Source organism: Diceros bicornis, chromosome 10, assembly GCF_020826845.1.
Source record: "Diceros bicornis minor isolate mBicDic1 chromosome 10, mDicBic1.mat.cur, whole genome shotgun sequence".
NCBI lineage: Eukaryota > Metazoa > Chordata > Mammalia > Perissodactyla > Rhinocerotidae > Diceros > Diceros bicornis.
The window spans coordinates 59,781,075-59,805,023 of record NC_080749.1 but is presented as its reverse complement, the minus strand read 5'-3'; the positions used below and the strand labels follow the sequence as shown (position 1 = coordinate 59,805,023).

The 23,949-nt window shown below is 35.3% G+C and overlaps 1 protein-coding gene across 2 annotated transcripts in view; it reads left to right on the top strand.

Annotated features, from left to right (window-relative positions):
* ZNF385B (zinc finger protein 385B) overlaps nt 1–23,949 on the top strand; it is a 105,951-nt gene that overhangs the window by 36,536 nt on the left and 45,466 nt on the right. The window contains exons 3-4 of one of the 2 annotated variants that reach the window (XM_058549349.1): nt 5,784–5,822; nt 9,716–9,826. In XM_058549349.1, the coding sequence (XP_058405332.1) occupies nt 5,784–5,822; nt 9,716–9,826 (150 nt within the window). The remainder of the gene's footprint in view (nt 1–5,783; nt 5,823–9,715; nt 9,827–23,949) is intronic. The other variant, XM_058549350.1, reaches the window with a different exon arrangement.

Below are 23,949 nucleotides of genomic sequence, written 5' to 3'. Positions count from 1 at the left end.
TTCGGATCCACGCGTGGGCCTATGCACTACTCATCAAGCCATGCTGTGGCAGCGTCCCACATATAAAATGGAGGAAGATGGGCACAGATGTTAGCGCAGGGTCAATCTTCCTCACCAAATTTAAAAAAAACTAAAAAAAAAAAAAAGCAGTTGCGATTGGGGTTGAGGGTGGTCTGGGCTCCCATAATACATCACATTAACCAATTAGACCTTTCAAAATGCATTTTTTTAACCTGAATGTAAGTACATATGCAATTGAATTTCAGTTCTTTAGCTTACTCATCTGATGTTTGAATAGGAACATCAACACCCAAAACATTGCTGGGTGTGCGTGTCTCCATGCAATGAGGTGTGAGTGAACCTTCAATTACGTCTCATACCCATTGCAGACGTAAGCTGAAAGTCTTATTTGTTAAACTGAACTTTTTGAAATGCTCTTTGATGTGGCTTCTTAAATTACCCAGCGGCATAACTACAGCTTTGCTGCATCACTCTTAATCCCGGGCAGCATGGAAAATCACCAGGCATGTGGAGCCAGCCAGGAAAATGGAACACTTTACATTTGTACTGACCATATTTATTACATACAAGGATCTACTGTCAGAGTTAGACATTCAGCTTCAGTAAAGTACTCAGGTCTAATCTTATGGCATCTCTCATTAACAAAATAACTACTCTTTGAAAAAGAACTTAAAAATTATTCCTTCTACTTGGAACAATTTAATTATCTGTCAAAAGTGTTAAACTGGTTTTCCACTAAAAAGAGGGAGATGGTGAAACTACCCATTCATTTGCTTTTAGCTTTTAGCATTGGTAACTCTTTACATTCTAAAAGTGTTAAAACGGAAACATTATTTTCTTGTAATATCTTCACAAATAACTGTTAGGTCTTGGACAAAATATGTACTTATTTGAAAAACAAAAAAAGTTAACTCATGGTCACTTTTCTATTTGCTAAGTACCAGGCCAACCACACCGTACAGAAACCCACTAGGAAAGTCTCCAGGTAAGAGGTATCTCGCACTTAGCACTCATCCTTAGAGAACTTTCAAAATGCGGATCACTCTAGTTTCCCTTTCTCCTTGGGGAGGTGATGATGGTGGTGGCTCTGAGATCTGGTTGTTGTCCTGGGGCTTTGTAGTTGAAGAAAATCCTCTGCAGAGATCTCACAGACCACTTTTAAAGCTGAAGAGTGTGCCCCTTTCTCTACAGTTTTTACAAGTTGTATGATTCTGAATTCTATATCAACTTCTCTAAGTAGTAGAATAATGTCCTTATTTTTACATATTTGGTATGGTTTTACGTCTAAAAGTATCTGAATCACAGTTGTATTGAGATAACCAAAATGTTTTTAGGAATCATCTGTGGTAAAATATTGTTTCTTTCCCGTTCTTCTGTTTTATTTTTTCATGGTGCTTAAAACACTCTGAAAATACCTCATTTAGTAGTTCAGATATATAGGTCTCCTCAACAAGAACATTGTACTTTTGAAGGCTTTTTCTCCACTGTATGTCAGGCTCCTAAAGCAGTACATGATAGCTACTTAATAAACTTTTGTTAAATGAATCCATTTTCAGGGAAAATATAGTGTTTGTGCAAATTGAAAATCATGCATTTATAAAAGTGTGATGTGTTGGAAAGGAGCAAAAATTCCCAAGGACAGAACTAAGTTGATATGAAACATTTAACCTCTAAACAGGTTACATCTTTTGCTATCAGAGTGTTCTAGACAGAGGACATTATTTTATGGCAGAAACACAAATCTCTTAGCATCCTGTATATGTTTCTTTTTATTCTTCCACAAGTAAAACCAAGGTGGAATTTCTCCAAAAAAACTACTGGAAAATACAGTTTAATTTTCCATTCAAAATAGGTCACAAGGTGTTTTTTCCTTACTCTAGTCACCTTTTTTGTCAATGGATATAAAACTCTTGTTTGATGAATCCCAGAGCTCTCAAGAGGGCCTGACAGTATGGAATTTGAGTGAAAGATATCAAGCTTTCTAGATTCATTTAAACAAAAAAAAAAAAAAAGGAAATTCTAATCTCTGCTCTACTCTGACAGGCTGCTTCAAATCTTTAGGCTGACTCCACTTATATTTTCTATCGGAAATCTTGATCAGCACTAGGAAGGCTCTGGAAAGGGATCCTGGAATCCCACTTAATTTCTGTAGCAATCAGATACTGCTAATTGTCAACCAGCCTCAAAATACTTAAAAGCCTACAACATTTTGATAAAATACTAATAGTAGTAACAATAATAGCTTTATTGGGTCTAAGTCTTAGATATAGATATAATGTGACCTAGCATTTTCTTAAGTGTGTGTTGTGAATGACTGGCTAACTTCCTGGTGGAGTAATGGTATCCCAGTGGAACAAGGGTACAGCTGATTTTGTTTGCAAGGCACAGCCAATGTGTGGTTTTAGCAAAAGAGCTGGGGATTTGTCAGGGAAGCACCTTTCCAGACATATGGCTCTTGGTTGAATCAACAATCTGTGGAGAGAGTAACATGCCATTTGTCTTCATTTCAGCGACAATGATGATGTTCAGGATGTTCTAGGTAGGAGAAGCAGAGTCAGTATGACATGTCTCAGTTTTTACTCATTCCAGATACAAAAATGCAGGACTGACAGTAGTATGCATGCCAGTATAACGTTCCATGTGGTTTATTTCTATTGAGGCTTTTGACTTGAAATCTGAAACAGTACAAAGGTGTATGCTTGAGCTAATGTTGCCAACCATAAGCAATTGTTTATATTTCTTGATCTTTGAGAAGACAAATTTGTCTTTGTGATAGTTGTGTCTGTTTTGTTCCTATTTGTTTTCAAGGATTTGAAAAAAGTAAAACAAAAATAAAGGCATGTGGTCAGGGTATTTAAATATAAAAGGCAAACCTTTTATAAAGTAACTTCAGAAAAATATTGTTCTTCAATGACGTAGCTGTCACCCTTAATATGTCATTTCGTGAATAATTGAAGTTCTAATGAGACCCTATTGTCACATTCTTTTCCATAAATCTGATATTGAAAAAGGAAGGGATGAAAAATAGTCATTCTTGGGCCGGCCCAGTGGGGTAATCGTTAAGTTTGCACGCTCCGCTTCGGTGGCCCAGGGTTCGCAGGTTTGGATCCCGGGTGCCGACCAACACACCGCTTGTCAAGCCATGCTGTGGCGGCGTCCCATATAAAGTAGAGGAAGATGGGCACAGATGTTAGCTCAGAACTGGTCTTCCTCAGCAAAAAGAGGAGGATTGGCAACGGATGTTAGCTCAGGGCTAATCTTTCTCACAAAAAAAAAAAAGAAAGAAAAATAGTCATTCTTTTTGTACTACAGTAATTTGATAATACTGCAGTTAAAAAACGGACACTTTGCCAAACTTCCAGAAAGCCTTAAGTCACAGGGTTCAGTAGTTGAGGTCCTCTTTGTGGTAAATCGAGACCAGGTGCAATTGATGACCATCACTTGCTATGTGTAATCTCTAAGTATTCCTGGAACTTTCTTTTCTTTCTGTGTGCAAGCCCAACAGTTACAATGGGGAAAGAGGACAGGACAGCCCCAATTTTTATTTATGGCTTTCCTGAAGTTGTATACGAAGAAATGGGCTTATCCTAAGAAGGGCATAAATAGGTTAGAAAGAGAAAAACCAAGACTTACTTCTCCTGGTAACTTTTACTTAAGCACCAAGTAGGCCTTATGTGTAGTTTGACTGAGTAGCTGCCCTCCAGGCTGCAGAAATTCTAGGAACACTTGTTCTTTCTTCCCAAATTTCACACCCTGCAGCAGGGCCACACGCAATACCCATCATCCCTGCTCAGTGTTCTGCTAGCAGGGAACAATGTGGGCGAGACTCCTGCCTGAGTTTGAATCCTGGCTTCAGACCTACAAACTCAAGGGTGACAAGTTATTAAACCTCTCAAAGCCTGGGATTCCTCATTTGTAAAAGGAGGATGATAATCGTGTCTGCCTCATGTGATGGTGGAGACGACACGAGAGAATCCCTTAGTACCGTTCCTGGCCCATGGTAAGAGCTCTGTAAATCTAAGCTGCTCTTAGTATGATGTTTATTATTGTTATTACACAGCTAGAAAAAGGAATTAAAAGGCCCAATACCCCTGGGAGGATAACACATTGACATCACTGTTAAAGGGAGGATCTGGATGCTTAAAGTGTGAGAAAATCAGAAAAGAAAAAAAAAATCCAAAGTAAGGGTGGTGCAGAGGAGACAGACCTTTATGTGCCTTCTCATGCCCATTATTTTGCTTAATGGTCACTTCTTTTCCTAACCTCCAATTACACAGAGTTTATACTCTCTTTTTCACTTTTTAACATTTACAATTACGTTCATTCTTCTGCTTGGCTCCTCCTGCCCCAGCTAGTCTGGAACAACATGCGAAACTTATTAGGCCTCCAGAAATGCTTGCTGGATGATTGGTTTTTACATTTTAAATTCAAAATGTAAATGGTTTTAAATTTAAATTTAAATTTCTGGTTTCTACTTCTGTTTAGTAGAAAAGCTAGTATAGCCTACTATCTTGTCTAATTGCTTACCAAGTGTTTTTTAGAGCATTGGTTAAAGTAGATGGCTAAGTTTAAGATGAAATTTCTCCATCTTTAAGAATAGTATGGCTACCCAGTCACTTAACCACATGGGAGAAAGCCTTGTATAATTCTTGAGCAGAGCTTTTTGCTTTATAATTGGGTGGTGCTCAGTTTACTCCCATACCCAGCCCCACTTAAGGGCTAGTGAAATCATTTTAAGACTCTTACAAGAGTAAAACTCCAGGGCCCGGCCCAGTGGCATAGTGGTCAAGTTCATACACTCTACTTTGGTGGCCTGGGGTTCACAGGTTCAGATCCTGGGCATGGACCTATGCACCACTTATCAAGCCATGAGGTGGCAGGGGTCCCACATATAAAGGAGAAGAAGATGGGCGCAGATGTTAGCCCTGGGCCAATCTTCCTCAGCAAAAAGAGGAGGATTGACAATGGTTGTTAGCTCAGGGCTAATCTTCCTCACAAAAAAAAAAAAAAAACCTCAAACTGCAGGCCTCTTGAAAATTATTGAGATAGTTGAAAAGTCTGTAATTCTATTTTCTTTGCCTAACGCTCCATCTAGCAAAATTATCTGGAATCTAAATATCAAGTATTAACTCATTTGACCATGTATCCTCTGCCTTAGAGTCTCTCCCCTCCCACAGCGTTCATCCTGGCATTTGGCGAAGTGCTGCCTTGTGTTTCTTTTTCCTGTGGCTAGGTTTGATTTGCAGCTGCATGTTTTTATGATTGCTTACACTGTGCAGATGTAAATTACTTTTTGGTATACTCAGTAAAAGCAATGATCTTTCAAAAAATTCACACGGATTTGTGGTTCCATAATCTTGGTGAATACACCAAAAATACCTGTTTGTTCTTGTTTTGATATTGAAAATAGGTGGTGTGATAAGGCCAGCTTCATTAATTCCTTTTACAAGTACTATAATGTAATAGTTAATTTGTCCATTCATAGCCTCCAATTATCTCCTCAATTCCTGGTAACAGCTACAACCCATCTTTCATTTTTATTACCTACCAGTTAATTGCACTAATAGGTTCTGCTTTTTATTTCTACATAATTTTCATTAGAAAAAATGGCAAGTGTTAACTCTTGCTGCTTTTTAGTTAGTAAGCATTTCACGCTTTTTAACCAGAGATGAGCAAAAAAAATGGATTTTTAAAAATTTCATATAAATGTACTTGCTAGCCTCAAAATTCCAGATGACTACTTCTAACTTTTACTTTTTTAGAAAAGAAGAGGCTTATTTGGGACCAATAAATTCTGCCAGGTAAGGAATATTGGTAGCTAGAGCTATGTGGTAGTTTTTTTTTTCCTTAAAAAAAAGCTTTTTTAGCATCATTTACCAATGAATCACAATCTTAATCCACAGACAGCTTTCTTGTGCAATGTGAACTAACATGAGCTAATTTAATATGAATATTTAACAAGGCATTTGTTCATTTAAAAGTGATATAAACATTTTAATAAAGATATTTGAAAACACTTGTTCATTTTTAACAATCAAATGTTTATAAAATGCCAATTGAATCTTTAAAAATAAGAGTGTTGGATAATTGCAATAACTCCAATAATTTTCCTGAGTGTTCTACGTGTGAAATCATTATGATATAGATATATAGTTTCAACTATACTAAATTGAATCACTTGCATTTATCACGTTTTAGGATTTATGAAAATGTTTTTACTTTTCTTGAATGTTTTATTCATCCTGAAAATTGGTGATTGAATTAAAGAATTACCATTGATTTAGTTTTACATATTTCACAGTTACAGAGAGCTGCCATTGCGTTAGTGAAAGAAAAAATGTAAGTTAATATGTTAACGTCGTAGTTATTATTTTAATCTACCTTTTAGCATATTGTACGAATGCTAAGAAAAAAATTCAGGATTTTACCACTTTATACCTTAAAAAAAAAAGAGAGATCTGAAAACCTTTTCTATGTTATTGCCAAGTCTGGATCCCACCGAAATGACTCAGGTATTTGTAGTTATTGCGTCAGATGGCAAAAAAACCTTAAGCTAGACTGTGTCTGTTTCAAGGTATCAGATGAATTGGCAAGAAGAACATTCTTTTTTATACCATTTAAAGTCTTCTTTCAACTAAATCATGTTCCCCAAAATGACATTTGAATAAGAAATATAATTATAGAATTCTATGATAAACAGCAGAGGAAGATAAAAGAGATTTAGATGGGAAAAAAACAAGTGGATCTTTCCCCAAAAGACCTATAAGAATGTGGAGAGTCAAGTGGAAAATAGAGGAAATCTGTTCCAAGTGAGAAACATGGAGGATAAAATTTTCATATGATTAGCAGTAGGTCGTTCAAAGAAGGGAAAGATAGCAAGAGTTAATGACAGGTGACAAGGAATGGGGTAAAGAGGCAGTGTTTATTTAGTTGATTTTATGAGGATGAGTAGGATTATGTATGTAAAGTAGAGAAGCCAATTCTGGTGAGAGTTTCTTGAAGGAACCTCCTTGTTTTGCTTTTCAGGGAGCAGATGAATGGGAGCTCACCTACCTTTGTATCTGGAGTGCTCCGCCACAATTCGCCATTCAGGACAGAGAGCTCTCAGCCTTGGGAATATAAACGGATATTTTCAGGCTGATGCGGTGCAAATTTGAGATTTGAGTAGAATAAATTCATATCAGGAGTTATTTGAAAAAGTATGTAGGCAGCTAACAATTTCAAAAATTTATAGGGAACGTTTATATTCAGAGCTGTGTCGAAACTGTCAACAGATTTGGTTTATGAAAAACTTTGAACTAGATTTTTGCAGATGTATCTTTTGTCTATGTTTCTATATTGTGGTATGGGAACAACTAGGGTATGTGTATTTATTTTAGATGATAAAAGTTTTAATTTTTAATGTTAATTTTCAATGTATTTTTTGAAATGAGTAAAAGGAAAGAATGTACATTAAAACTATTATTTCATGAATATTACTGCTATGTTTTTAAAAAGTTGATTTTAATTTTATTCAAAGAAAAAATATTAAGTAAATAATAACACAATAGTATATGTATATGAAAAAATAAGGAAATAATGGCATGCAGAAAACTGGTGTTTGGGAAATATTAATATAGTTTTATGCCATGTAGTTCACACATAACCAACATATATTTTTCAGGGCCTGAGAACAGAAAATCTCTCAATAAAATGCTCCTATTTTATAACTTTGCAAAACAGTGTAGTTTTTTCATCCTGCAAATATAGTTAGGCTATTTTATTTTTAAGCTTATCCAAACCAATTTGCCATCTCCAGTAATAATCAAAAAGTATACTTTCACGTTTTGCAAATGGACGAATGAGACTTAAGTGTATGCACTTATGAGTAAACTAAGAAAGTGAACTAGGGTTTTATTTTCTGACCTTTTGAGATTTTCTTTGCCCATGAAGGGTTGTGGGTTTTTTATCCTCATTAAATAAAATTTAGGGGGAGGCCTGGTGGCATAGCTGCGAAGTGCTCGAACTCCGCTTTGGAAGCCCAGGGTTCGCAGGTTCGGATCCCGCGCACCGACGCACCATTTGTCAAGCCATGCTGTGGTGGCGTCCCATATAAAGTAGAGGAAGATGGGCACGGATGTTAGCCCAGGGAAAATCTTCCTCGGCAAAAAGAGGAGGATGGGCAACAGATGTTAGCTCAGGGCTGATCTTCCTCCCAAAAAAATAAAAAGTAAAAAAAATAAAATAAAATTTAATGCAATCAATTATGACATTGAACAAAATAAATCCTCAGATTTTCCAAGAATGCTATTTTACATTTAGTAGTTAAACATAATACTCTTACCAATTTCTTTCTTACTTTTTAAATTATCATATGTAAAATTGACTTTTGGGGAGTGTGTATAGTTCTATGAATTTTAACACATGTATAAATTTGTGTAATCACCACTACAGTCAGTATATAGAATAGTTCTATCACTCCAGAAAACTCCCCTGTTTGCATTTTTTAAGTGTCCCAAACCACTTAGAGTGGAATACATTGTCCTGTCATCTCTCTTAAACTTAGAGCAAATAATAGGCTACTTGACGATTCAATAATTCTGTAAACCACCCTCCTTTCTAAGGTATTTAAGTTCTTCTAATTCCTAACTTTGCACTTTGTTGATTTATACTCGTGATCAGGGATAGTATTCATTTCTCCTCTCTACCAAATATCATCAACTAATCCAGTCCTAAACTCGAGCCTCAAGAGATTTCCTAGACGATGGTGTCATGTTAGTGGATCTGTCCTTGTTCATGTTACATCTGTTTATAAGTAATCCTTTGTTCATCATCCGCATTGTTGTTTGAACTGCCAGTTGTCTGATGTTAATGCTCAAGATTATTATCCAGAGTACACAAGAGAATCACTGCTGTGTCTCCTTTTATAGGCTCTGCAGACAGAGTTCTTTCTTTTTCCAAGCGTTTTAATGGCTTTGTGCCGTACTTTTTCTATGGTTGAAGACTTTTATCACTGTATATTTCTCTGTATTTATGTGGTACATGCAAACCAAAGGGAGGAAAATCGTTAGGTTATACGTCAAAACTTTACTTGATCAATATTTGAACAAGAGTTGCATATTAACCAATCTGTAGTGGGCATTTGAGTGTGTCACTGTGACATGCATTTCCAGTAGAATTAATTTCAATCTATAGTACATGAAAAGTCATAAATTATTTTAAAATTAAGATCAATATTTTCTGTTCTGTGATATAAGGCTGTCATGTATGACTTTACCATAAATCAAAAATTTAAAATAATTTTGTAAATAATTGTCATCAAGGTCATTTGAGACCATCTTAAGTATTGTCACCTCATATAGGGAAAACACTAACAAGGTAATTTTAACCCTGACCGTTGGGTCTTAAGTTTTCTTGTTTTATGATCATTTTAAGGTTTTTCAAGGCTCCTAATATCGATATAAGATTCCTTGGGATGTGGTGATTTTCGTGTGATTTTTTGGGTGTGTGTTATGATTTCACACCAGCTTTTTTGTTTTTGTTTTAGTTTTTAACTCCTGGAGACAAGTACGTTACTATTGAATGAGATTCTTTATTATCCTTGTTTGGGAACTGAAAGTTAAAACCCTAAGAAATCATGCAGCTACTTTACTTGTTCACACTATTGTCTATCCTTTGAAGTTACAAATTGACTATTTTATCATTTGCTCTTCAGATGGATCCTGTGCAAAAAGCAGTCATTAACCACACATTTGGAGTGTCCATTCCCCCAAAGAAGAAACAAGTTATTTCTTGTAATGTCTGTCAGCTTCGCTTTAACTCGGATGTGAGTATCACCTTTTCATTGCTCTCTGTCGTTTTCAAGCTGAAAGTCTGATTGTTCTGAATATGTATCTCTCTTCATATTTACATACTCACTCACAGCCACTCCTATAGGTGGCCCACTTGTTTCAGTGCACCAGATTTTCAAGGGATTTGGATTCAACACTAGAAGCTTGAGCAATCGAGTAGCTAATGTAAAAAATCAGTGATTTCTGCAGGAATTTCTCCAGGTAATCAGTCTTACCTATACCATTTTACACTTGATTCCACCAATTATATTTACTTTTCAAAAATATTTGAATAGCCGAAAATATTTATTAAAAGTTTAAAATGCAATGAAAATAAAATGCAATGAATGCTAAAGGAAAACATTGTTATTACACTTGATAACAAGTGTCACATTTCATGTTGTACCAAATCATATCAAATGTGTGCCAAATCATATCAAATACCCGAGAGAACAATTTACTATACAATTCATATTTTCCCAGAACATGGAAATACAAGGGAAAGCTTTGTAAATTATTTTATCCAGCCAACATAACCATCCTGCTAAAAAAAAGATAACAAGAAAAGGGTACAAATCAATCTTCTATGAAAGTAGATTTTAAAATGTAGAAATAAAACATCATGAAATCAAAATAAATAATATTGGAATGTTTATAATCCCAATTACCAAGTAAAGCCAATGACTAATACAAATCTGAATCTGGACGCTGAATATGTGGTATTTCCTGAGTTAATCCACCCCAGAAACTATTTTGCAAAGATGTTACAGGATTCATGTTTTTGGAAATATTAAAATAATAAATACCTTTGTTTGCATATACCATTAAATGATGTTTTGATAATTCTGCATAGGAAATATAATAAAAATTATAGTCATTGGAAAAGAGGAGATACATTTATCATGATTTATAAAATTATATTTGATGCAATTTAAGTCAAAAGTTCAATGTATTTATTTTGGCACCTAATAAAATTTTTCTTAACTCCATATTCAAGAATTAAAATGTACCTAAAGAAATCGAGAAATATAAGGTATCAATTCATTCAAAGTCTCAGTATTGTTAAGATGTCATTTCTCCTCCAAATTGATCTATAAACCCTGCACAACCCAGGTCAAAATCCCAGAGGGCTTTTTTATAGAAAATGCCAAGCTATTTCTTAAATGCACGTGGAAAAGAAAAGCCCTGGAATAGCCAAAACATTTTTTTTAAGAAAAAATAAATTTTGAGGACTTATACTTCTTGATTTTCAATACTTACCATAAAACCTACAGTAATCAAGACTGTAATATTGGTGAAAGAATAGTAGACATTGATCAATGGAACAGACTAGAGAGTCCAGAAATAGACCCACAACTGAATGGTCAGTTATCTTCAACTAAGTTGCAGAGACAATTCAATGGAGAAAGGCTAATCTTTGCAAGAAATAGTTCAATTGGATATCCATATGCAAACAAAAAAACAAGAACATTGACTGCTGCCTCACACAAAATACAGAACTAATTCAAATGAATAACTATAAACTTAAAACTATAAAACTTCTAGGAGAAAATTTATGTGACCTTGAGTTAGGCAAAGATCCCATAGGAAACAAAAAGTATGAATTATAAAAATATTGCCATATTGGATTTGATCAAAATTACAAACTTCTGCTCTTCAAATGGCCCTGTTACACTGTTAAGAAAATGAAAAGAAAAGCTACAGACTGAGAGAAAATATTTGTAAAACACATGACATATATAAAAATATAAATAACTTACAACTCAATAATAAATGGGCAAAAGATTTGAACAAGCACTGTACTAAAGAAGAAATATGAATGACAAATAAGCATGTAAAAAGATGCTCAACATCATTAGCCATTGAGGATATGCAAACCACAGTCAGATACCACTGCACCTATCAGAATGATGAAAATTAAACAAATCGATAATACCAAGTGGCAAGGATGAGGAGCATCTGCAACTGTTATACAGTACATTGTTAATGGTCCAGGAGAAGAATTTGGTAGTTATTAACAAGAAATTTTAAGTTATAAATACACTTCCCATACAACTCAGTAATCCCACTTCTAGGTATTTACCCAAGAGAAATGAAAACATATGTTCATATATATGTGCCATTTATAGTCGCTTTATTCATAATTGCCCAAAACTGGAATTGACCCAAATGTCCATCAACTGATGAATGGATAAACAAAATGTGGTATAGCCATACAATGGACTACAATTCAGCAATAAAAAGAAATGATGTACTGATACGTGCTACAACGTGGATGAATATCAAAGCCGGTATACTAAATGAGAGAAGCTAGACACAAAAACTATAAACTACATGATTGCACTTACAGAACTCTCTGCACAGACGAAACTACAGGGACAGAAATCAGATCAGTAGTTCACAGGGACTAGGGTGGGGTTAGAGAATTGACTACAAAGGGGCACGAGGGAACGTTTTCAGGATGGAAATATTCTATATCTTCGTTGTTGTAGTGCTTTCACAACTGCCTTTGTTTTTCAAAACTCATAGAACTCAATACCTAAATAAGGAATTTTACTGGATGTAAAGTCTATCTCAGTAAACCTGACTAGAAAAAGTCAATGTGATGTGAGTCATGAAATATTTTATAAAGAGAGGACTAATTAATGCTAGAGACATAACTACTAGATATATTAAACTACAATATTATAACTAGATTTAAGGTTTAATAATTAAAGGAATTTTGCAAGAAAAGACAGAATAATAAAGACTGAAATAGATCCAAATATATTTAACAGTTTTGTAGCTATTATCTAAATGTCTACAGTCACATAAGGAAGTTAAACTTTCTGTAACTTTTTGAATATAAAATGAAAGTGTTTGCTCCTTAACTGACCACTTGCCAAATGAATGCCCACCAGAAGACATGTGCCATCCTTAGTTCTAGCATTCCCACTGCAGCAATGCTCAATGTTGAAAACAGAATAGAATGCAAATAGATTGCAAAGTGAAATTGCAAAAATCTTGCAAATGATGCGGAATTTCATGAAGTCCGTGAATGTCATGTTAGAGAAGTGCTTGATACAAAGCCACTGACAAATGAGGATCTGCCTGTTAGGGGAGTTAATTTAAGAAGAGAAAAGTAACAAGATTGATGATAGATAGGCTCTTCAAAATAAAAGGTTTTGACTGTAAGTGAGTAATAGGGACTCTGGGGGAAATTATGAATCCCTTAAATTAAAAAAAATAGCATATATTTACGTGGTTCAAAAGCAAATTAATTTTAAAAGATACTTTGAAAAATCTTACTCCATCCTATTCCCTATCCTCCTACCCTCCACGCCATTCCCTGTCTATCTGTAACCACTATAATATTTCCTGCTGATCTTTCCTGGGTTTGTTGATGTAAATATAACCAAGTATGAATATATATTCTTATTCTCTCCTTTTTCTACACAAAAGGTAGAGTACTAGTCATGCTTTTCTTTGCCTTGCATGTTTTATGTAACAGTACATCCTGGAGAATTTTGCTTATTAGAACACAGAGAGCTCCCTCACTATTTTTATACAGATGTGGTAGGCAAAGAGGTCCACGTCCTAAACTCTGGAACCTTTTACTATGTTACCTTATGTGGCAAAGGAGAATTAAGGTAGTAGATGGAATTAAGGGTGCTAATCAGCTGAGCTTGGATTATCCTGTGGGCCCAAAGTTTCTTAAAAGTGGAAGAGGGAGGAAAAAGAGAAGGTTAGAGTGATTATGATGTGAAAACAACTTGACTGGCCATTGTTGGCTTTGAAGGTTAAAGAAGGTGCCACAAACCAAGGAATGTGGGCAGCCTCTAGAAGCTGGAAAATCAAGGAAACTGATTTTCCCCTAGAGCCTCGAAAAGAGATCACAGTCAGGCCAACACTTTGTTTTAGCCCAATGAAACCCACGTCAAACTTCTGACCTCCAGAAATGTAAGATAAATCTGTGTTGTTTTAAGCCACTAAGTTTGCAGTAATTTGCTACAACAGCAATAGAAAACTAATACAGTCAGTCCTCCATATCATCAGATGCGGAACCTGCGGATACGGAGGGTGACTGAAGGACTTGAGCATCCCCAGATTTTGGTATCTGAGAGGGTTCCCGGAACAAATCCCTTATGGATACCGAGGAATGACTGTGTAATTGTCTATGTGTGGATGCGCCACAGTTTATTTAACTAGTCCCTTATTGGTGGACACTTAGATTGTTTCTGATCTTTTGGAATTACATAGATTTTCATAGTCAATAAATAACAGAGCTAGGACATAAATTCAAGTCTCTTGCCTCTAAATCCACAGCTCTTCCTACTATGTTATGTTGCCTCATATAATAACCTTACTCATTTTCTTTGCATTTATTGCACTCCTATTTAATGCCAAGAACTGTACTAGGCTCCAGAGTCCAGCAGCAACTTTTTCTAGCAAACAATGTGAATGAAGACATCTAAGGATTAACCTTATTAGATCCTCTTAGAACATGTTCCAGGTCTTCTGCTCTATATTTTTATTATTCCATTTGTAGAGAGGCCACATGGTATAGAATACTGGAGTGAGTCCTTGAACATGATTTAAGCCATAATTCTGAACCTGATAAATCGCTTCACCACTGTGGGCCTCGGTTTCCTCTTCTATGATATAACCTAAAATAGACTGCATGATCTTTGGGAGGACCATGCCAGCTCCATGATTAAAAATCATTTCCATGGCATTTCTCTTAGCAGGACAGGGTATAAGCACCTCCATCTGACAAATGGAACAGCTAAGGCCCAGAAAGAATGACTATGAGTTTGTTTTTCATTTGTGTCATGGGTTGGGCATGGAGAGGTGTGCCAATCTTCTTTCTACACCCAGAATTGCTCTGGGAGTAGGTTCACCTTTGACTTGAGCTTCATTCAAAGTCACTAATTTTTTGTATTTACTAATAGGGACATGCACAAGTGTACACACGTGAGCACGTGACCAGCAGCTTCCTGTCACCACTCAAAAGCTCTGTCGTTAATGGAGAAAGAAATTAAATTTCTGAGTCATGCTTAGACTCTGGGCAGTAAAGCCACAAAGTCTGTATGGCAAATTCACAAGTGTGACATATACATGTTCTCAGTGTTTAGTAATGGTGCTATAATCTGCATAAGTGGGCTCTGAAACTGAGCATTTTTTATTTGGGGGAGAGTTTATTATTTTATAATTACCCTATTTACATTTTAATGTAAGAATTAAGAAGATGCTCAACCTTATTTTCTTTAATAACATTTTTAAATCAGCCCGAGACTGAATTGGCTTCATTCTTCAGTGTAGAAAATATGTTTATTGAAAAATCTGGAAGGCAGATTTGCACAATAAACAGACTGCATTCTGCAGTGCTCCACTACCCATATAAAATGTACCAAGGCAGGCCTCATGCATTAAAATTCAATGTGACCTAGTTTAAGTGTCCCATAGCCCCTTCTGTCCAGTTTTTATCATCTCAGTAGAACTCCACTATTGGAAAGCAAAAGCCTACAGCTTTATTTACACAATACAGTGTTATGCAAATGAGCAAGCATTAATCACAAACATTTCCCAAATGAACCTTTACAAATTAACACCATTAACTTTGCCAGGGGGCAGGCATTGCAGTCCAGGAGTAATACGTCTTTCCATCTGAGCCCCAGACATTTGCACAAATGTGTGCAGCACCTGAATCCCTAGTTTCCTCTTGGCCATCCCTTTTTTTGACTAACATGGTTCAAGCTGAGCACTGAACGAAGTTTTCCCAGTCCTGAATGCCCCTTTCTTCTCCAGTGAATGAGCGCACTGCAACTTAGTATGGTCGTAAATTGATAAGCGTAAATCTGGAAATTCACCCTTTAGCTGAGAAATACTGTTTCTAGAGTTAAGCCTTGCCAGGGAGATAGGTCTTCTATACTGTTCTGTAGTTGGTTTTAAATAAGACTCTCAAACTTATTGGGCTTTCAGTTCTCATACTAAAAGACCAGAAACTAAAGCTAACATACACTTTTAAGATATTTTTGAGGCAAACGTTTCTCTTTTTGGCTAGGCTGAAAGTTGGCAGATCCCAAATAAGTTCCAATTTGCATATTAATTTCAATTCGTTGGAGAATAGTAGCAGAAGGATGAAGGAAACTGATCTTTAAACAGATTCTTCCACAAAATCAGAGCAACTTCATTCTCTTAACTGTTTAAAAATAGAGATGATCTTCTTTTATTATTATTGTCTCAGGACACAGTTAATCATAAATATCCTTAGTATATGACTGGGTCCTTTATGCTTCATAAGCAAATCGAAATGAGAGCATAATGATCTTTTTAATCAAGTTTTATATACTCTAATTCAGGAATTGACCCTGAAATTTCGATACTCAGCATTAATACCACAATTGATTAAGCACGAGATGCAGTGTCCCTAATGGCTGACCCCATAGGCTTTCATTACTCATTTGGAGCTAACCCATTTGATTTTTTGAGTTTATGGTACAATCATGAGTCGCATAACGACATTTTGGTCAATGATGAACTGCATATAGATGGTGGTCTCGTAAGATTAGTTCCATATAGCCCACGTGTGTTGTAGGCTATACTCTCTAGATTTGTATAAATACACTCCATGATTTTCACACAATGACACAGTCACCTAACAACGCATTTCTTGGAATATGTCCCCTTCATTAAGCGATGCATAACTATTACTTTTTGAATAGCATCATAAACTTTGAATCACTTATAGTTCACATTTTCTTTATTTTACTTTGTGTTTCCTCCAGGTTTTTAATTTTGTTGTATTATTCTTTGTCTTTGTTTTGGGTATTGGTTACAGGCCACTGTTCTTTTTGCTATGTTCTATTTCCTCATGTCTCAAGACATAAGAAGATGACCTCATTTCATTGATTTACATTAGACTTATTAAGTACAAATGGACAGGATATTAAGAGTTTGTTTAGAAATTAAAATGGCAGGGTGACCAACCATTTGTGTAAACATTTCTGTGGGTGACTTGACTCTCCTATTCTTTTCTACAAATCTCTTAAAATTTCAGAAAGTGCAACAGAAAGATCGTTCATCATCTTCAATTCCCATATGACTGCAAATAGTGTGTAATTGATACACCCACTGTGCCACTTCCCTCTGCATTTTGCATCTTTGCCATTTTAGCCGTTTTCATTTGGATAAAGTCATTTAAGTATGCCCTCCTGGGTCTTTCTGCCTATATCTCTTTGTTTTAGTTTTAATTTTATGCCCACTTGCTGATTTCTTTAGCAGTTTATATAGTACAGTACGAATTCTCTGTGTTGCATAAACAAACTGCCCCCATCTGCCATCTGCCACTTAAGAGGCTTTAGTGCTGTTTCTGCTGGAGGCCCTGGCACTCTCTGTCATCCAGCAGAGATCTCAGCAGTCAGGAGATTAGGGAGAAAGCCACAACTTTGGGTCCCACATAAACGCCCTTTCCACGTGCTGTTGGCTGACCCTCCATCTCCTTTGGCCACTAGGCCTAATTCCACCTCTCCACCAGCTGCCATGGGGCAGTGAGTCCCTACAGCAGCTGTGGTTCTTTCCCTGAGAAGTCAGAGCAGCTGGGAAACAGGAACCCATTAGACACCACGTTTGAAGATGTTCCTTGCAGCAAAAGCGGAAGAGGCACTCAGCTGCAAGGACGCCTGCTTGCATTTCCTAAAGGATCAGGCTTTTTATTCATCACCATGTGACATTCTTCTAAGAGATTCTGCCTTTTGCTATTGGCTGCCTCATGCTTGCTTTCAACTCTAGAAATTCTGTCCATGAGTTATCGGTGTTTCTCTTCCCGTACAAAACATGTTCTCTTCTAAACCATCACATTCCTCTTTCCTTGTTCTCTATTCTGTCTTCTCTTCTCTTCTCTTCTCTCCTCTAACTCTTCTCTTTTCCCCTTCTTCCTCTTTCTCCAGCACAAAGTACAACAAATATACTATTTTTGCTATCTTTCTTGGACATTCATAGTGTCTTTATTAAGCTTTTTTTAGGTTAATAACTGGATCCTTTGCTTTAAATTCAGAGCACTTCACTTGAAAAGGCCTCTAGGTTAAAAAAAATATATTGAGCATATTATTTAAAACTCTAACCAACATACTGTTAAAAAAAATAAGTTTATCCAATGTTTCCTGAATTTTCAGACATCGCATTTGATGGTACGTTACCCTAATGGATATGTCAAGGAAAACTTTGAACATCCATCTTCCAATATTTGACCCTCCCTACATCACTACTGCCAGATATGCCTAGCAAATATCTGCCCGTGTTAATTCTACAGATTGAACGTTCCCTCCATTCACATATACATATACAATCACTGCCTGCCACCCATACACATCTACTCTATGTCTCTAAAAAGCTCTTGAGATAGATAGCAGATACTTGAGTGTATTAATTTATACTATATTTATCTTTATATAATCATATATAAATTGTATACATACAATTATGTATAAGTATATATGTGTGTATATATATATAATTTGTTGAGTTTTTTTGAAGAATTGGGCTGATAAAATGTGAGAGGCAGAGTTTTAAGAGTGCTGGTGCCGAGCCTGCTAGGTTTCACCTATGCTAATAGTGGCCTCCCATTCAGGAAGGAAATAAGCCAAGGAAGTTGGTCCTCACTGAAAAGTGAGTTTATGATGAAGGGGTTTTGAGAAAGCCACACTTAAACTGAATTCTGCAGCTGATGATTAACTAAAGAGTCTCCACAGTGATAATAATCTCATTGCTGAGTGGGAACTGAAAAGCTAGTTGTAAAGTTTACATCTGCTATTAAGCAGTACAAATTATTAGATAAATGAATAATTTTGTAAGTTTGAAAAACCAACTAATTCTGTCAAGAAAAAAGGTACTGAAGATAGAAGGAATCAATAGCATCAAATGGGAATCTAGAAAATGATAGCCTGCTTTTGTCAAACATTTTACATTTTTCCCATAAATAAGACTATTTATATTGATTCTTAAGTTTGGAGGGTAGTGAAGCAGACAGGAGGTAATTAAAAGCATAAATCTCAGGAGCTTGAGAAGGTAGTTCTCTGCTTTGCAGACAGAGCTGACAAAATGATGAACATTTTTTGCTTCAACATGACAGATATATAGTGTGGTTAGAGGAAGAAGGAACATACCATGCTAAAAGTTTTCTTCAATAGCTGCTGTTTAACAAAGCACTTAACAAAGTTTAGTCAGCTTTTTTGAAGGATATAGTAGTTACTTATTAAATTAAAAAATAAACTTGCCTCCAAAGTAGCACTATAATATTACGAAAATGTCCCAGTCTTTCTCAGCACTACCTTATTTTAAATGGGAATTTGGATAATGTAGGACTGATTTTAAATTCATCATTGAAAGAAAAGACTAGGATAAAAGTGAAATTAAAAAAGAAGTGAACATTGTGATTTATAAAGACTCATCAGATCCTATATTTAACGAATGGGGAAACTATGCAACACATAATTCAATATTTTTCTGGCTTTTCTTAAAACACATAGATGCCTCACATGACATGTTACTTTAGCTATTTATATGTATTCAATAATATTCAAAATTAGTAGGATTAGCCTAATATGATGTTGTGAAGAACAGTAAATATAAATGTTACAAGGAAAGTACCAAAACCCACACCCACATATCAGAACACCTTCTCAACAGAAAACCACTAAGTATCCATGATTCACCATCAATACTGCAAGCTTTGGTACATTTCCATTAAATATTGGTTTTCTGATCAAACATTAATAACATCTTTTAAAAAATACTATGTCTTATTTTTTTCCTGTGTAAAATTCCTGTTTTAATAACTCTTTTAGACAAAAATAAAAGATTCCTCAATTCACTTTATTGGTGATTTTTCTCATCTAAAAGTTGTCTTGCCACTTGGGGGTTGGGGAAAGACTGTTGAAGTCTTGTGTATTTTTCTTCTTTGCTTGGCATGGATTTCTTTAGTTAGGATTGGTTGTGGAATCCATAACAATAAGATAGTGTTTCACTCGGTTTTTGTGGTTTGAGATTTTTTAGCTAAAAATTTATTCAACATATAATTAGCAATCAGGTAGAATTTCTAAGCTGAACACCTGCAAGTGTCCTAAATGATTAGTTGCTTGTTTAAAGTTTATATGCAGGCTTATTTAGTACATGTTTGGTTTTCCATAGCTTGTCTTTTATTTTGTATGCTTAAATAGGCAATTGGCTATAATTTTCACAACCTTTACAACAAGAAAAAAAAAAGTATTGCTTATGTAAGACAAAAACAAAATAAAACAAAAGCTGTATGCAACAAAACCTAATCTTGTTTACTCCATTGCTTTCAAGTGTAGGGGAAGAGGGAGAATCCCTCTCTGCCCTTTCCCTTAAGGTTCTTATGGCTGGCCAAATAATTAAAAGACAGGTTAGGAGGAGAAAATAATACCAAGTTTAATAACATGTATACATGGGATAAACTCAGAAATGAGCAGCTCGTCCTTCTGTCTAAGCTGCTTGCTCAAGTATTGTAGCTAAAGGCGAGGACGTTGTTGGGGGTGGGTAGTGGTTTGGGATTTCAGAGGAGAAGAAGACAATTCACATGGAGATAGAAATGCAAATGTTTGTCTGACAACTCTTTTCAGGGCCACCTATAGAGAATGTGGCCAGGGAGAGACAGAATTTTTGATAAGAGGGGCTTGGTGCCTTTCCTATTGTAAGATCTATTTTACATTATATTACAGCCATCGTGATAGTAACTCCTTCCTGAAACAGGTCTTCTATGTTAAATTCTTTAGGCAGTTTGGGAGGGGAAACTCAAATGTTCTTCCTGAGTCTTCTGACTCTTTATTGTCTTCAGCTCAAAATAATCCACAAACCAGAGTGGTGCATCTTGGGGTTGCCTGCCCTGAGCACCACCACAAGCAAGTGGCTGATTTAATACAGTTCAGAACATCCTACAAAAGAGATAATTTTTAGCTTCTTTCATCTCTCAAGCAGCAACTTGAATAAAGTGACAGCATTTGCCCTGGAAGCCAAAGAACTTTAGATATCATAGGTCAGCATAAAGATCAGTTTTTTGGGGAAAAACTGACTGGCCATAAGGAATTTGATGATACATGGCTAGAGTGGGAGAGGGGGAAAGGACAGCATATGAGGAAGTATTGCTTTAGCCAGTTTCTAAAATTTCAAGCTAGGAATCTTTGTTGGAAAAATGGTGTTGCTGGTTAATGTGAGTTCTTCAAGGAAAATAAAGAAGCAGTGAACTTAGCCAGAGACAGGAGAAGAGTGTCAAAATATTTCTTGCCTAGAAAGGAAGATTCGAGAAATATAAGACAGTTTCCCTACCCTCATAGACCTGATTATCTAGCTAAGGAAACAAAACTTACATGCTTAGAAACACTGCTGAACTATATGATGTTAACTGTAGAGTAATATAAATTTAGGAAAGGAGACACCATGTGGGCTAGAACAATCACAGGCGGAAAGCCAGCATTTGATGGATGCCTTTTCTTCTGCCAGGCTCTATACCAGCTACTCTCCACATAATGTTATCTCTGTATTTGCACAGAGGTTGATGGAGGAGGTGAAACCATGAAAGTCTTGAGAGACAGTCAGGATTTGAGGGAGAGAGAACTGGAGAATTATAAAATCCTAGAGCTAAAATAGATAGGGCTTCTTAAGGATGTGGCCTATGGATAGACTGCAGGGGTTCCATGAACCCCCTAAAAGTATGCGGAATTTTGCCTGTCTGCACACCTGAAATCATGATCACTTAAGATGATAGTGAAAGTGATTAAATCTTCCATTCTTGCAGAGTGAATGCTCCACAGATTCCTTTGGCAACATGTTCCCAGATTTAATCATTTTTAGTGATTTCATCGTACCTAAATCTTTAAATAAAAAAAAAAAGAAGAAAGAAAAGAAACTTTGGTCTTCTTTTTTCTCACTTTAGTTTTCTTTTTTCTCACTTTAGTTCTGTCTTCTAGGGCACATGGAAAATAAATGTATTCATGCCTCAGAAAACAGATCTGAGGAACAAGGACTCCCAAGAATACATCACTCTGTTAAGGTTCTGACTTTTGGGGACGGAGAATATGATTTGACTCATTAATTAGCATTTCCTTCAGACAGAAGTATATTTTAGCTCTTAGAAATAATAATTGTATGGTATACCTAACATATTTGACACCAAAAGCAGATCATTTTTAATATCCCCTTTATAGGACAAAGTCATTTTCAGAAATAATTGTGAAATTCCTTGAATAATAGCAAAAGCCAAAAAGGAAACTCAGAGACTTTTTATTAAAGTTTTAATATATTACTATACCACTTAATATTATAGTAGAAAAAAGAAAAAAAATAAAGGATTAACCCTTTTTAATTACATTAATGTATTTTTTATGTGAGAAAAATATTTAAACCTACGTATTATTCTGTTGCAGTAATTGCAGTAATGAATAAAAACATTACAGCAACAAATAAGTGAATTTTAATAAAATCAAAATTGCACAAAAGATACAATTTACATACCTACTAAATTGTGCCGGTGATATTTTATTTTCTTCTTCCTTCCTTAGTTTTAAAGCACATAACTTAAAAAGCATAAATTTCATGATGATAGAATGACCCCACGAGAAAACAATCAGACAACTCCCGAAGGTGGAAACTCCCAGACCTTCTACAAGACCACTGTCCAGGGATCAGCAAAAAGTCAATGTTGTTTAAAAAAAAAAGTGGATAGATAAAAATATTTAAGATTAAAAGAGATTAAGAGACATAATAGCCAAATATGTGCAACATGTGGACTTCGATTGAATCCTAATTTTGCGAAACAGCTATAAAGACCTTTTGAGAACAAATGGGGAAATTTAAATATTAGATGAGATTAGGGCTTTATTGTTGGTTTTCTTAGGTGTAATAAAGACTTTAAGAGTAACAAAAAGAAAAGCATAAATTTAAATTTTAAAGATACTAGCCAAAGGCAGTAAAATATGTCATGTATACACTAAAATTTATATTTACCAAACAAGAATAAGACTCACAGTTGACACTGTCTCACAAGAATAAGACTCACAGTTGACACTGTCTCACTCTTAAACACAAGTAAAAATTCTAAGCAGTCATGTAAAATGAGAGAATTGAAGGTTCTCAAGTTCTGTTTCTTTGTCTTTACAATCGCTGTGCTATTATTGTTTATTTCGAATCAACTATTGAAATGCTAGAACGTGAGTGGCACAGGGTTTACAAACTTGAACTGCATCTGAAACGAACACAAATGATTTTTAACCATTAGGAACTTACTTTCAAAATGAGTAGCTATAGCAGAGTCATCGTGCATTGGGAGTTTGATGATATAACTGCAGGTTCTCTGTATTAACTTCCATGTAGTTAATTTAAAGATAAGTAACAAAAATGCACTAATTTTAAATTTACATATATATTATTAAAATTCAATAGTAACCAGAGCAATTGTTTAGAATTTAGACCAACAACTTTTTTTTCAGGGAAGAGTATTTTATTACTAAGTTTAGAATTGCCAGCATGTAATGATAATAAAAAGCAAACTGATTATTAGTCAGTTTTGTTATTGTTTTTAAATTATCTATAGACAGTGCAACTCCTTATTTCCTGCACCTGAGGTGGACAGCCCCACCTTCAGTATACCACAGACATTTGTTATTCAATTAATAGGAATTCTAGTTCTGCTTTAAATACATGTTACATTTAGCATGGAGATGCATAGTGCTGATTTATACTCAGAATCACCAAATAGTTTCCTTTTTATCTTTGATAATGCCCACGGACTGTTCTCTGAAATGTAGCTTTCATTATCTCTGAACTGTGAGCTTGAGGTGGTTACCTGATTTGCACTAGAAAGAAATAACATCCTATATTATTTGAGAGACACATATGGAATCCTTTTATGTGATGGTTTATTTGTTTATATCATGAATATTTATGGGTTTTTCTTATATCATTTGAGAGGAATAGAAAAGGATAGATTCACGAAATGGATAGTTAATTTCTTATAGTTTTGTCATTTAAATTGTTTAAACCAACAAAATGCCCTATATGCACTTTTAAACTAAAAATACCAACATTCTCTTTTTAAGATTTAATTCTTTTTTTTTGAATTTTTTGT